The 15420-nt window shown below is 39.3% G+C and overlaps 1 protein-coding gene across 3 annotated transcripts in view; it reads right to left on the bottom strand.

Moving 5' to 3' along the window:
- The window catches only part of LOC145243381 (host cell factor 2-like), a 110904-nt gene that overhangs the window by 50758 nt on the left and 44726 nt on the right, over positions 1-15420 (bottom strand). The window contains exon 8 of one of the 3 annotated variants that reach the window (XM_080106215.1): positions 4680-4760. The exons of 1 other annotated variant lie outside the window; for it this stretch is intronic. In XM_080106215.1, the coding sequence (XP_079962341.1) occupies positions 4680-4760 (81 nt within the window). Of the gene's footprint in view, positions 1-4679; positions 4764-15420 lie in introns of all 3 variants that reach the window. One more of the 3 variants, XM_080106214.1, reaches the window with a different exon arrangement.

Below are 15420 nucleotides of genomic sequence, written 5' to 3' on the forward strand. Positions count from 1 at the left end.
CGTGAGGGTAGGTGGCATAAAACTCAGTATGTTGAGAGTCTGTGGCTGAAGGGTAAAACTGTTAGGAGTGCTGCAAAGGTATGCTCCAATGAAGTGACAAAAGACCAGTACTGAAGGGAGAGGAGGAAGTATAGACAGAACCAGACGCAACCTACACCTCTGGCAACTGCAATAGAGCCTCTGAATCCAGGATAGGCTTGCAGTCACAGCTAAAGCTGCAATTCAAAGCAAAGAACTTTATTGTCTCTACAGACAGATGGATGGCAACAATTCAAATTCTCAGTACTGAAAATTTATTCAAAACATGTGCCATCGTTTGATTTTGTGTATTTTTTTTACGTAAATTAAGCAGAAAAAGGAGGAAAAAAAAACAAAAACAAATGAAAAACAAATGGAAGAAAAAGAAATGAAAAAGAAGTGGAAGAAAAAGAAATGAAAAAGAAGTGGAAGAAAAAGAAATGAAAAAGAAGTGGAAGAAAAAGAAATGAAAAAGAAGTGGAAGAAAAAGAAATGGAAGAAAAAGAAATGAAAAAGAAATGGAAGAAAAAGAATGAGAAAAAAATGGAAGAAAAAGAATGAGAAAAAAATGGAAGAAAAAGAATGAGAAAAAAATGGAAGAAAAAGAATGAGAAAAAAATGGAAGAAAAAATGGAAAAAATGAAAGAAAAAAATGAAAATAAAAGAAAAAATGAAAGAAAAAATGGAAGAAAAAATGGAAGATGAAAGAAAACGAAAGAAAGAAAACGAAAGAAAGAAAACGAAAGAAAGAAAATGAAAAACAAAATGAAAGAAAAAAATGAAAAACAAAATGAAAGAAAAAAAATGAAAGAAAAAAATGAAAGAAAAAAAATGAAAGAAAAAAAATGAAAGAAAAAAAATGAAAGAAAAAAAAATGAAAGAAAAAAAAATGAAAGAAAAAAAATGAAAGAAAAAAAATGAAAGAAAAAAAATGAAAGAAAAAAATGAAAGAAAAAAATGAAAGAAAAAAATGAAAGAAAAATGAAAAAGAAATAAAGAAAAAATGAAAAGAAAATGAAAAAATGAAAAGAAAATGAAAAAATGAAAAGAAAATGAAAAAATGAAAATTAGAAAAAAGTGTAAAACCAAAATTACCTTTATTTGTATCTCATTCAAGGATGTCTAAATGGTCTAAAAATACAATGCTTATATTATTAATACTGTTGGATAGATCAGCTGTGGATGGTGAGTGTGGACAGATTACAGAGTGAAAAAATCAAACCTATATGTTCTAAGAGTACAAAAAGCACAACAGATGTTGTGGCACTCAAAAGGTACTCTTCCAGATGAGACAATTCCACAATTTTACATTTCACTTTTAAAAAGCTTACTATTCTTGCTGAGTTTTATTATACAAATTTGAATTGGAGTGAACTCTAATAAACTTGCATGCTGCCCAGCATTGTCCGGTCATAAAATATGCATAAATATGATATTTTAATTCATGCAGATTTCGTATTTATTATTATAGAGCCAATTCTCTATTAATTATTATATCATACCCAACATATAGTAGTGACTTCAAAAGTATAAATAAAAAAAAAATGACTTGGGTGCCATCAGCTAGAATTTAAACCAAAACATGTAGCATTCCAGCAATATTCGCTACCATGACTTAAGGACAGATAGATATAAAACCTTTTTAAAATTAATGCAGTTTAACATATAAATGTATATTTGTGCATGCTTAGAAGAGCACTTTGATTTGACTTATGCTTACAAAGTTCCAGTTGTTCAATTTTTACCCCTAATTTTTTCTGACTAAAAACAAAATTGAATTTGCGCCACAGGTTCAAATCTCTTATATATCAAGTTTTAAGTCTGTAGACCATAAATTGACAGAGTAGTTTAGTAGAGACCCTTCTACGCACACAAGATCATTTGTATTCTGAAAGAAATTAAAAATATATATATATTTCTAATTTCTGAAAATAGAAATATATATATTTCTAATTTAGAAATATATATATTTCAATTTCTTTCATATAATTTTGAAGAATGTAAGATGTATAAAAATGAAACCTGGCCATTTAGGGTTTAGGACATGCGTTGCATGAAGAGAAATGATATAAGAATTAAACAATTGCTTTTTAATACGAGTTAAAAACAGGATTAGATCTATGACCTTAGAGGAAGATTAAATTTGGACAGTTATAGGGAGATATCTGCAAATTTTGATTGCACTGTCATGTTGAAAGAATGGATGAGATTTCTTGGATTATTAGATATAGAAAAATTGAGGATGCAGGTCTAGTTACTAGGAGAAAGCCAAGAAAAATATGTGAGGAAGTAATAAAAAAGAAGTTAACGGAAAGAGAAATTAATAAAGACCTGTCTGGAGATAGGTTAGCTCGGAAGTCAACATGTATTATGGATGTTAAAGAGGACATGATGATTATTCTTATAAATCCCTCAATAACTAAAATTAACCCATTAAGTCCTAAGGTATAATTTTTTTTTTTTTTTTTTTTTACTATTGAATTGAAACATTGTTTAATGATCAAAAATGGGTCACAAAACATTAATTGAAAGAAAACAGTTATTTTATTTAGAAAATCAAATATTGGCTCTCCTATAAATATGACACTGGGTGCATGTGTTATATAGCCCAGGACCCCTAGGCTGGGAACGATCGTGATTAGTACGTTCCCCACAGCAACAAAAACCCAGTAGCCGTCTTTTAGTGATCGTCTAGTTGTTTAATTTTCTGGTTGTTATGGTAACGGCTAAGACGACAGAGTTATTTCCCCCTTGACTGTGCATTTTCTCTCTGTAGATGTCATTGCTTGTCATAACAGCGATCCCGACGCACAAGAAATTAACATGCATACAAAGGTTAGACGTAACTCAGCATAACAAATCAAGACGTAAGACACATTGGCTTTTTTTTTATAAAAATATATTTTGTTTTCAAATTATTTTCGTTTTACACAGAGATTGTCAATAGTTCAAACTTTAACAGTGTGGCTTACTGTTCATTTCAGTGATGGAGAGGGGTGTGTGGAAACGTTATTATCTCAACAGTTGCACATTTCTATCGGAGTCTCTCTCCTCCTTCTTCTTCCGCTTCTCCTCTTCTGGTTAGATTCCAAAAATCACCGCTTATATTTACATGATTTTGGCTTGTTTTTTTTTTCAATCCACGCGATCTGTCAATCAACTGCTCGATAATAGAACACGTGTTCTGTTGGTCACGTTTTTGACAACTTTTCGCTGCCTCCTGACCCAGAACCATCGTCCGAGTTCTTTTCAGCTGACCGACACGTGAATTTATCACTCATGCTAAATTCTATACATTCCAGAGTTACGAGTAATGTCACGTTTCCTTGTTTTGTAAACAAAAAAATCGTCGTCCGATTTCTCTGTTTACGACGTAAGCTTTTTCGTTCCGACTGGTGAACAATCGATTATTCGATGCCCACTCTTTTAAATCATTTATTAAAGAAGTTTTTTCTTTTCAGTTATGTATCGGATGGTTTCAGCCATCCATTACATAACACATGTGGTACATTTTAGAAATCAAAATTCAAGATAAAATTTATGCATTATAGTAAGGAGCGAATCAGTCTAGACAAAAAGTTACATTGCACTTTTGGCAACAAGTTAGTGGCTTACTATTGCAAGCCTCATTTATGTAAGTTCTCACTAAACGAATAGAATTTAGGAAAATTCACAAGAATTTTTAAGAAGGTTCCAACAATTCTCGGAGAGAAGTTGATGAACATAGATGAATTTTATCCTTTCTTTTGCAGTAAGCAGTATTGTTGTATCTCATAAATTTTTTGGTGCCTTATTTTCTTATTTATAGGACATTGGGACCTAATGGGTTAAAATTAATGTGTATACTTTCTTGAAGGAATTAAATGCCAATATCAAAAGAGCGTAAGGAAACGAGATCAAAAATGATCATACCGCAAGAAGTTTTTTTTTTGTTTGTTTTATGCTATTGACTCACTTAAAGAGTTTTTTTATTTAAAAAAATAAGGTACTTATTTTGTAATTATGACCACAAAAGAATCATCCAACGTTTTTAATTCTTAATTAGAAATTGCCAGTAATTTAGAAATGTGAGTAGCAAAAAAAAAAAAAAAAAAAAAAAAAAAAAAAAAAAAAAAAAAAACTTAAATCAAAATAAATTTCCCAACTTGAGGTGCCACAGCACATGTGTGCAGTGTAAAAAGCAACATTTTTCCTAAACAGCTTCAATCAGTTTCAACCAAGTCAAAATTAGGAGAAAAACACCAAGTGCGCATGTGAGGGAGCGGGGGTAATGTTATCTAATTCCCTTACCCTCAACATGAATTATTTGAAGTCTTGGCCTTCATAGTAAAATTAATATTTTCAGTTTTCAGCAAGAATTGCCATTAGAGGGAAAAGAAATGCAAGACAAAGGAAAGAGAATAAAAGATAAAATGAGAGGAAGGAAAATTAAGAAAAAAGTAAAATCCAACCAATTCTTAGGAAGTTCTAAAGATTTTAAATGGAAATCCACATTTTTTTCTGGATAAAAATCATTGGCTATTATATCAATAACTTAAAATATCAAGGTTCTTTAATTTTCATAAATGCTTTTATAACATTACAGCTGATAAACCGAGACGCCATTTTGAAAAACGAAGGAATTATAATAACTGGGGATGTCTGACAGAGTACTAAAGTACCTTTAATTGCATGGGCTGGCGTCATGACAGTGCCAAGTGCCGTTGACAGCAATGGCCTGATCGGAGCGCCTCCAACTCCTGCTGCTGTCAGATGTAAGGAGAGAGACAGAGAAAGAGAGAAAGAAAAAAGTCATTGATCAAAAAAAAAAACCCAAAAAACAAATCACCAATAATAATTAAGAGCAAAACACTGGGCAGGGGGAAAATATAAAGAAAAGGGTTTCAAAATACACACAAAAAAATGTAGAGTTAATAAAAAGTGATTAAAATTACCTTGATACATAAATGTAAAAAAAAAAAAATGTAAGAGTTGTCTCTCTTGTAATTACTATTGGATAATAAAAACCAATAAGTATGTTATGTTACGAAGCGTATGGTGACAAGCAAAAAGAATAGACAACACAGGATTAAGATTTGAACGAACTCAACAATTTATTTTCTAATAAATAACACAGAATAATAACGAGCTGTCCTTGGGGTGAAGATGGCAGATTGTTGTTAGTTGTTGTTATTGTGGTTATAAGGCACGACGAAACCTTCGTTTGTAATAGTAGTAGCAGCAGTGCTGGTCTGGTTATAATCGTGTGTCAATAGCGATAGTTGTTGTTGTTAGAAGGCGCGACGAAGCCTTCGTTGGTAATGGTAGTAGCAGCAGTGCTGGTTATAATCGTGTGTCAATAGCGATAGTTGTTGTTGATAGAAGGCGCGACGTAGCCTTCGTTGGTAATGGTAGTAGCAGCAGTGCTGGTTATAATCGTGTGTCAATAGCGATAGTTGTTATTGTTAGAAGGCGCGACGAAGCCTTCGTTGATAATGGTAGTAGCAGCAGTGCTGGTTATAATCGTGTGTCAATAGCGATAGTTGTTGTTGTTAGAAGGCACGACGAAGCCTTCGTTGTTAATGGTAGTAGCAGCAGTGCTGGTTATAATCGTGTGTCAATAGCGATAGTTGTTGTTGTTAGAAGGCGCGACGAAGCCTTCGTTGGTAATGGTAGTAGCAGCAGTGCTGGTTATAATCGTGTGTCAATAGCGATAGTTGTTGTTGTTAGAAGGCGCGACGAAGCCTTCGTTGGTAATGGTAGTAGCAGCAGTGCTGGTTATAATCGTGTGTCAATAGCGATAGTTGTTGTTGTTAGAAAGCGCGACGAAGCCTTCGTTGTAGTAGTAGTAGCATTGGTCGCGACAGCCGTAGCGTTGTGGTGATGGTGAGGCTGGTGGTCCTTCTGCTGTCTTTTCCTTGGCTTCGCTAAATATAGCAAGCACGCGGACGTAGTTGTAGACAAACGGTTAGTGATGAAGAAATTGCCTCCATGTCGAGAAAACTGTGTTTCTTTTGGGTTGTTGTTTTCGCTACGGTGTGTAAGGCATCTAAGCGTTTTGCCCGTAATTTTGTGGAGGTAACCATGATCATGTGCCTCGACTTTGGTGCCATGGTAGCGATCGTAGCGTGAATCCCTACGTAGTCAGTTTCTCCCCAAAGCGGTCAGGAATCATGAAACTTGAGTGGTGGTCGTCATGGTGACACGTGGCAGACAGTATGACGGCGTCCCCAAGTCAAAACGAGATCTAAATCATAACATCATAACAGCTCCCCCAGATCTCATTTTGGCTTGAATTGTCCAGTGCGGTCATAGTTGCATGTGTGAATGGAATCAACCCATGATGAAATCCTTAAACCGTTTAGGAAGCTGGCCTCGTGTTGACCGATTCCGAATCAGGTCCGATCTGTATCCGGACGGTAGTCGAGGGGTTTCTACGTATATGGGGTCCTGCAACGCTCTGTGTGCCCCTGCCTTGGGTGGAAGCGTTGTCTCTTCGGTAGATTGACGAGTTGGGTAGGGTAGAGGAGGTAGATTGGGGGACAAATGTTTTGGACGTGGTATTAATCGGCGGACATGTGCCCGGTGAACCCATTCACTCTGGCCATCATCATTTTTTATCTGGATCACCATGCTGTTGGTCTTGGCCACTTCGAAGGTACCGATCCAGGGTAGGTGAGATGCGTGAGCAATAGCTGATTGAGGCCGGTGGATTAGTACCTTGTCACCGACTTGTATTGGTTCCTTATTCATGTCCTTGTCTAAATTTGGGTCTTGGGCGTGGTCAGCTTCATTGTTGGCCAGCGCGACGTGTCGATGAACTTGTCTTAACAGGGCATTGACCTGCATGCCGTAAGCCGTGGGGCTGGGGTTTGTGATACTGTTGTCGGGTAATCTTGGCAAACCAATGTTGGGCTGCCGACCAGTGATTATATAGTGTGGTGACGCTCCAGTGGCACTGTTGATGGTAGCATTCATTGATGAGATGACGGATTCGAGGACGTCGGTCCACTCACAGTCTCTATCTTCGCACAGCATGTATATGGCGTTTTTCATCGTGCGATGCTGTCGTTCAATGTTACCTGAGCTTTGTGGTCGCCAGGCACAATGTAATTCCTGCGTGATTGATGTGAGTTGGCAAAAGATCCTGTATACCTCCCCCGTGAAGTGGGTTCCGCGATCGGATGAAACAATGCGTGGTATTTCCCGGTGTCGAAGGAAGAAACTGTAAATTCCACGGGCAGCATCGATCGCACGATCTCTGGAACACGGCACAGCCGTAAGGTGTCTACTGAAACTGTCCAGCATGGTTAGGATGTAGCGTTTCCCCTTTGAAATTGGCATCGTGACGAAATCAATGTAGATGATTTCGAACGGTCTTTCTCCACGTTTGCAGTGCCCGGTGGGCCAGACCTTACGTTTGCCATAGTTACCCTTCCGCTTGGCACATGTTTCGCAGGAGTTGACATACGTCCTGATGTCATGGTCCTTGCATTCCCACCAGTAGCCGGATAGATGTTCGCGCATGCGGGCGATACCTGAATGATTGATGCAGTCATGGGCCTGATGCAGGTACTTGGGACGGAGTTTGTATGGTACGACCAGTTTTGGGGAATGATTATTGTCCCTAATCATCAAGACAGATGTGCCGGGCTCCAGGTAGAACTGGTGGATGTATTTGTTGAGTATGGGGGCCCGATGGTCATCGGGGTCGATGTTACAGTTTTTGCTGGAGTTATTCGTCTGGAGGGTTTTGATGATTCTCGACAGTGTGTTGTCTGTGCATTGCTCAGCAGCGATATTGATATGGTCACAATTGTATTTTGTGGGGATGGTCGATGAAGAGTGATAGGCAAAGAACGCATCCACAATATTCTTGTGGTGGCGGGTGTTCTGAGGTGTGTGTGCTTCGGGGATGAGCATTGATCCATCAATTTCGTCCATACACCAGGATGGGATGTAAATACGTAGGTCCGAACCCTGGATTCGGAATGTTTTGCCTGCAGGGTTGGCGTCAGCTGGTGTGTTATTTTTTCTTTGGCCATGACTTCTGCTGAGCATGTCGGCCCAGACATTGGATTCGCCCTCCACAAATTCCAGGACGAATTTATAGCATGCGATCTCTTCCTGCCATCTGCGGATTTTGGCATTGTTGAATACCCGCTGATCCAGATAGGTTAGTGATCTGTGGTCGGTGAAGATGACGAAGGGGCGGCTGTGTAGGAAGTAGTCGAATTTTGCTATGGCCCACTTTATTGCGTATGCCTCGCGTTCAGTTGTGGACCAGTTTTGTTCCGTGGTGTTAAATATGTGTGAAGCGACTGCTATGATCTTCTTCTTTCCCCTGTCATCTTCTTGCATTAGGATGGCCCCACATGCGGTGTCACTCGCATCAGTGGTGAGCGTGAAGAGTTGATCAAAATCAGGAGAATGAAATGACAGGAGGCGAGGACAGTCGTTTCTTTATCTTATTAAAGGCCTTGTCCGCCTGCTCAGTCCATGCAAATGGTTTGCCAGCCCTATTCAGTTCATGGATGGGGGTCATGATGCTGGAAAATGTGTCCGACCTGATTTGTTCCTGTACCCGTGTCTCCAGGAATTGCCGTATCCACACTAAACGACCTATGAGGCCTTGCAGTTCCTTTTTTGTTGTTGGAGGTTTCATTTCCATGATGGCGCGGACGTATTCGGGGTCGGCCTTGAAACCCTTGCTATTTACGATGCGACCGAGGAATTTTGCTTCGTTCGCGAGGAAGGTACATTTATCCGGATTCAATTTTAGTCCAAATTTACGTAGGGCGGTGAATAGTTGCTCCAGTGCCAGTATGTATCCTTCAAATGTTTTGGCGTGGACTAGGTTGTCGTCAATGTACGAGGATATGTTGGTGCGAGATGTAACAGTGGCCAAGGCTTCAGCTATGCAGCGGGAGAAGATTTGTCCGGCAGATGTGAGACCAAAGGCGAGTCGTGTGTATTGGTAGCATTTGCCCTTCCATGTGAATGCAGTTTTGTGTCGATCACGCTCGTCGATAGCGATCTGCCAATAGCCACTGCGAAGATCAAGGGATGCAAAATATTTATTTCCTTCGCCGATTCTGTGGAACAGGTGGTCAATCGTAGGTATGGGGTAGGGGTCGAGATCGACTAGGACCTTGTTGAGTGTTGCTTTGAAGTTGGCAACTACCCGGATTGCCCCGTTCTTCTTGCGAACGGCAAATACAGGGCTATTAAAACCCTTGGGGTCCTTGCATGGTTCGATGATCTCTCTGGCGGCCATGTGCATGATTTCAGCATCGACGTCAGCCTCGAGAGCCTGGGCGATTGGGTGTTGCTTCTGACAGCGGGATTGGCCATTGGTTGGTATTCGAACTGGTCTGATGAAGGTACCCTTTTCTCCCTTTTCGGTACCCATGATGTCGGCGAAGCGGATGATTAAGTCTGCTGTGGCCTCCAGTTCGTCGCGGTTTGGATGGTTGGGCAATGCCACACCCACATTACTCTGTAGCCAGTGTAGTTTTTCATTTAGTGTCTTGGGGCTGGGCTGTGTGAGTCTAGTGGAATGATCCATGGTGTGGGCTCCAAATGTGGTATCATCAGCTGGTATCTTCTGTGTAAGAGCTGGTAGTATTGCTGCCGTGTGAGTTATCGGAGTGGACGCGAGCGTGCGTCTGAATTCGATCGTTGATTTTTGGTGGTCGATTGTGTAGGAGTCTAGTGTGCTGTGACCAAGGATGCTTTGGCCGATCAGGATTGGAGATATAGCGGATGTTATCAGCATGTTGATCCCGTCGAACCTGGGTGAATCGTGGTTGCCGATGGCGATGCCACAATTAAGTTCGCCAAGGATATGGATGCTGCCGTTTATGCCTCTCACATGCACGTTGGATGGCGTTATTCGACGTCTGACCTCTTCAGGTATTCGAGACACTGGCATAATGCAAGTGGAGCAGCCTGAGTCCAACATAGATATGTCCGAGAACGTAGCTCCCTCGATCATGAAATGTGTGTTGACGAAAGGTGACTTCTGCGCCGAGTGTTGATGAAAGTTAAATATGTGATGGTGAGTCTGTTGGACCACGGGGTGAGCCATCACATCTCGCCTGGTCCGTATTGAAAATCCTCGGCCATGGTAGTGGGGAGAGTATCTTCCGGTGGCATATCCTTGTCGTCTGTTGCGATATATGCCTGGGTACGAGGTGGGTGCCGGTACCGACAGTTGCGTCCATGGAAGCATGCATAGCCTTTCATGTAGTTTTGGCAGATCTCAGCATCCTGATTGTGTTCATCATCCCTGCGCATCTGAAAATGGCCGCGAGTGCCAGTGGGTTTGGTGTTGCGCAGTGTTGTGGTATCTTTCCTTGCCTGTGGGCGGAGAGTTTGCCTGTTCACATTGTGTTCAGTTCGCCTGGTCCTTTGATCAGATCGTTGTGGCCTGTTTGCGTAGTACGTGATGGGACTATCATTGATTTCATCGTCCGTTTTGACACCACAGTCGATGTACCGCTGTACATCACTAGCTATCCCACCCGCCGTATAATGCTTATCCATTGTTTTGACGATGTGTGGGTATAAGCTCGGTGTCCAGGCTTTCACCTTCTCACTCATTAGCATTGCACCCATGAGAGAGAAGACAGTATCTGCAGGTATTTCCCGTGAGTGGTCCGACTTAAATTTTGCCTTTATGTGTACTGCAGCCTCTCTAATCGTGTTTTCCAGTCGGCCGGCGAAATCTGTCAATCTCTCCCCATCTCGACGCTGCAAATCCCAAGCCCGGCTGAGGTGCTGGAAGTTTGTCATTTGGCTGCCGTGGGTCGTTATGAGGTATGCTTTGAGTTGCTCGAAGGTAGATGTGTCGTGTTGGGAGTCCGTCATTTGCTGGAATATCCCTTCGTTCAGAAGCTGTTTGCAGATTCTGACAAACTCTTTTTCGATACTAGGGTGTGTACTGATTTCCGGCTTGACATGTATCATGTATGTTTTGTTTACATCCGTGATGAAGCGGTTAACATCGTTCCCGGGGTTGAACTTTTTTATGTCCTTTACCGAATCGTGTATGGCCTGTAATCTGATCATCAGATTGTAGTCGTTATTATCGGCTTTGGGCGTGTCGTTTAAGGTGGTCGATTTGAGGGTGGAGAGCATAATCTCTAGGTCCGCTTTTATTTCGAGGATAAGGGCCTCGTCTGGCCGTGATGTACTCGATTTTAGCTGGAGGAGTGCCGATTTCTGGTCTCTGATAAAACTGAGAAGTTCGTTACGGGTGCACCCTGAGTAGTCCATTCTACCTGTCGCACGCTTCTGACACCAGTTGTTATGTTACGAAGCGTATGGTGACAAGCAAAAAGAATAGACAACACAGGATTAAGATTTGAACGAACTCAACAATTTATTTTCTAATAAATAACACAGAATAATAACGAGCTGTCCTTGGGGTGAAGATGGCAGATTGTTGTTAGTTGTTGTTATTGTGGTTATAAGGCACGACGAAACCTTCGTTTGTAATAGTAGTAGCAGCAGTGCTGGTCTGGTTATAATCGTGTGTCAATAGCGATAGTTGTTGTTGTTAGAAGGCGCGACGAAGCCTTCGTTGGTAATGGTAGTAGCAGCAGTGCTGGTTATAATCGTGTGTCAATAGCGATAGTTGTTGTTGATAGAAGGCGCGACGTAGCCTTCGTTGGTAATGGTAGTAGCAGCAGTGCTGGTTATAATCGTGTGTCAATAGCGATAGTTGTTATTGTTAGAAGGCGCGACGAAACCTTCGTTGGTAATGGTAGTAGCAGCAGTGCTGGTTATAATCGTGTGTCAATAGCGATAGTTGTTGTTGTTAGAAGGCGCGACGAAGCCTTCGTTGGTAATGGTAGTAGCAGCAGTGCTGGTTATAATCGTGTGTCAATAGCGATAGTTGTTGTTGTTAGAAGGCGCGACGAAGCCTTCGTTGGTAATGGTAGTAGCAGCAGTGCTGGTTATAATCGTGTGTCAATAGCGATAGTTGTTGTTGTTAGAAGGCGCGACGAAGCCTTCGTTGGTAATGGTAGTAGCAGCAGTGCTGGTTATAATCGTGTGTCAATAGCGATAGTTGTTGTTGTTAGAAAGCGCGACGAAGCCTTCGTTGTAGTAGTAGTAGCATTGGTCGCGACAGCCGTAGCGTTGTGGTGATGGTGAGGCTGGTGGTCCTTCTGCTGTCTTTTCCTTGGCTTCGCTAAATATAGCAAGCACGCGGACGTAGTTGTAGACAAACGGTTAGTGATGAAGAAATTGCCTCCATGTCGAGAAAACTGTGTTTCTTTTGGGTTGTTGTTTTCGCTACGGTGTGTAAGGCATCTAAGCGTTTTGCCCGTAATTTTGTGGAGGTAACCATGATCATGTGCCTCGACTTTGGTGCCATGGTAGCGATCGTAGCGTGAATCCCTACGTAGTCAGTTTCTCCCCAAAGCGGTCAGGAATCATGAAACTTGAGTGGTGGTCGTCACGGTGACACGTGGCAGACAGTATGACGGCGTCCCCAAGTCAAAACGAGATCTAAATCATAACATCATAACAAGTACAAGTTTGGGTGTATATTTAGAATTACACTTTAAGTGCATGAAAATACAGACAAATCTTTATGATTTATGAAAACGAAAATGTCATATTCCAAAAATCACATAAATTGATCAAGTTGTTTTTCTTTTAATAAGAAAATAAAACGTTATGACAGGTCAGATAGGAAAACCAAGATCAGCCATGTTTTTTTTAGACTATTAAAAATCCAAGTGCAAATAACTCAATTTACGTACCAAGATTTACAGATCATGCTATTTTTGTTTTGTTTTTTAAAATAGATTGCTGGAAAAAACAACATAAATCTATAATATAATACAAAATAATTTATGAACATAAGAGATCATTCAGAGCTGCCAAATATTATTAATCGTTAAAAATCATAAAATTTGATTTTCTTAAAAAAAATATTTTTTTTTAAATTTGATCAATTTATGTGATTTTTTTTAATATGACCTCTTCGTTCCATGATGAGTATGTAAAATTTTTCTGTATTTTTTTTTTTTTTTTAATTAAATGTAATTCTAACTAAGCAGCCAAGTTTCATTGGAATTTGGAAAAAATAAATTAATCAGTATACTTTCAGACATTTGTGAGGAAAATGCAATTCTGTCCCTAATTTATGAACATCTTCCAGTCAGTGAGCATAAACCAGTTCCATGAGAAATCATTTATAAATAGATTCATAGATATTTGGGGGAAGAAAAAAAATTGTCAGAGTACTCTTGAAAAATGAGGTCAGGCATCTATTTATTTCACTCTCCACAAGGACAAAAATAAGATACAAGGTAATTTTAAGGAGTGGTCTTATCCAAAATTCCCTCATTAAAAAACACAAATGTACATACTTGTGATGAAACGAAAATATCATATTCAAAAATCATGTAAACTGATCCAATAATTTTTTTTTTCTTTATATAGAAAATCATTCTCAAAACAATTAATGGGAATTTGTAAGTATTACAAAAAACCTTGCAAGTTTGAATTATTGTTGAGTTATCTTTCTGTTTCATGAGATTGTTATCAAGATAGTGCAGGAGATAGTCGCTCCTTGGATACTCATAAAATTTGATTTTCTTTAAAAATGAAACTACTTGATTAATTTACGTAATTTTTGGATTATGAGATTTTCATTTTGTCAGAGGTACATACATAATATACTAATTTCTTTGTTTTTTAATATAGGGGAATCTGGATAAAGTCCTTTTTTATGTGGAGAGGATATCCAGCTCCAAATGGACAATAATAAAAATTGTCCCAGTCTAGAAGGACTTCTCTTTTTCTGACAGAGGAAAGAAAAGCTATTACGCTTTGAAATCCAAGTATCTTATGTCAATTTTTCTGCATTTATGGTCTTATAATTAAACCAAGAAAACCAGAACATAGAAGAAATAATTGCTGGATTAACAGTGAACAAAAACACTTCCTTTTCCATTTTACATCAGAGGATTAAAAGATGTTAATGTCTTATTTAGTTATACATTCATCGTTCTGAGTGATGAGGCATATAACCTAAAAAAACTGCATCATCATCTCTCATATTTTTACTAAATTCATAGCATTAGATACTTTACAAATAACATTTAAAATATTTCATTGCCTTTTAAAAATGTAAGTTTTTAAATGCTATAAAATAAATCTGACACAAAATCCCTATTTTACATAAGGGCAGAGTTAGACACAAGGTTGGTTTTTAATGTGGAGAAGAGAATCACCCCACACCCCACCGGTGGCCCCTCTGGTTTGAGACAAAAATTAAAACTGCTCCAGCCCAGAAGGATTTCTGTGCTGACAGAAGATAGAAAAGATGAAGTGTGCTATCAGAACTAGATTCTACACTTTGCTCCCAGCCAAAAGGCCACACCAAGTTATTTAAATACAGTTCAATAAAGTTGGTACTTATTAATATTTATGCAATAATGCTGAATTCAAGTTTTGAAGAGATACATAATATCAAATATGTATGTAATCTGGTTTAATTCCTCAGATTTCATTTTCCATAAATTTTGTTTTTTTTTTAAATAGTGGTTTTTCTTTAAAATTTCCTCTATATTTAAAAAAAAAAAAAAAAAAAAAGTATGTAGGATATATGTACCTGTGACAAAATGAAAAATTCATATTCCAAAAATCATGCAAATTGATCAAGTAGTTTTGTAACCCACCCTTTGGGTTGTATTTGTTCAATCCTGGTACATGGGACCATAAATGTAACCCAGCAGTGGCCAGTTCATACGTACGAAGACGTACATGCAAGAAAATGCACACTAACCCTAAGTCCCAGTGGTTACACTTTGTCTAGTGGTGGACCCTTCAAGAGTGGCCAAATCCTCACTGGTCACTGGAAAATAATGCTCTGATGCTCAGGGCACGCAAAATGTGCATGCATGACCCCAAGTCCGTATGGCAATGATGTGTTTTTTGCACTTCGCCTGACTGTCATCAGATGCTGTGGTTTGACGTTCCTCCTGTAGATGTCGTGGTGAATGGCTGATCTATCACTTCTTTCGGTGCAGTCTAGCCTGGTTGTGGCATCAGTGCTGTAATTAACTGGGTTTCAAATCAAACAATTCAAAAATAACGTTTTATCAACAAAAATAATTATTCACTGAAAGTTACCGATGGTAACTGATCATTCATAAGTTGTGACTCAATACAAATGCTCTGGGACTGGTGGCTTCCATTAGTAAAGTTATGGTGAATAACCCTAAGACTGGGACTTGTCTCTGCACAGTGTAGATTCAGAATAAACTTTGTATAAAGGAAGTTAAATTCTTAATGGCTTTGTGATGCAGGATGTTTTAACTTAGGTTCGTTCAGACAGTTTCCTAGCAAGAGCTTTTCAACTTAGCCCTTCTGGGGAGATTTCTGGCTCCTGGGAAGGAG

The sequence above is a fragment of the Euprymna scolopes genome, chromosome 22 (assembly GCF_053919585.1).
Source record: "Euprymna scolopes isolate OS-2025 chromosome 22, ASM5391958v1, whole genome shotgun sequence".
Taxonomy (NCBI): Eukaryota; Metazoa; Mollusca; class Cephalopoda; order Sepiida; family Sepiolidae; genus Euprymna; species Euprymna scolopes.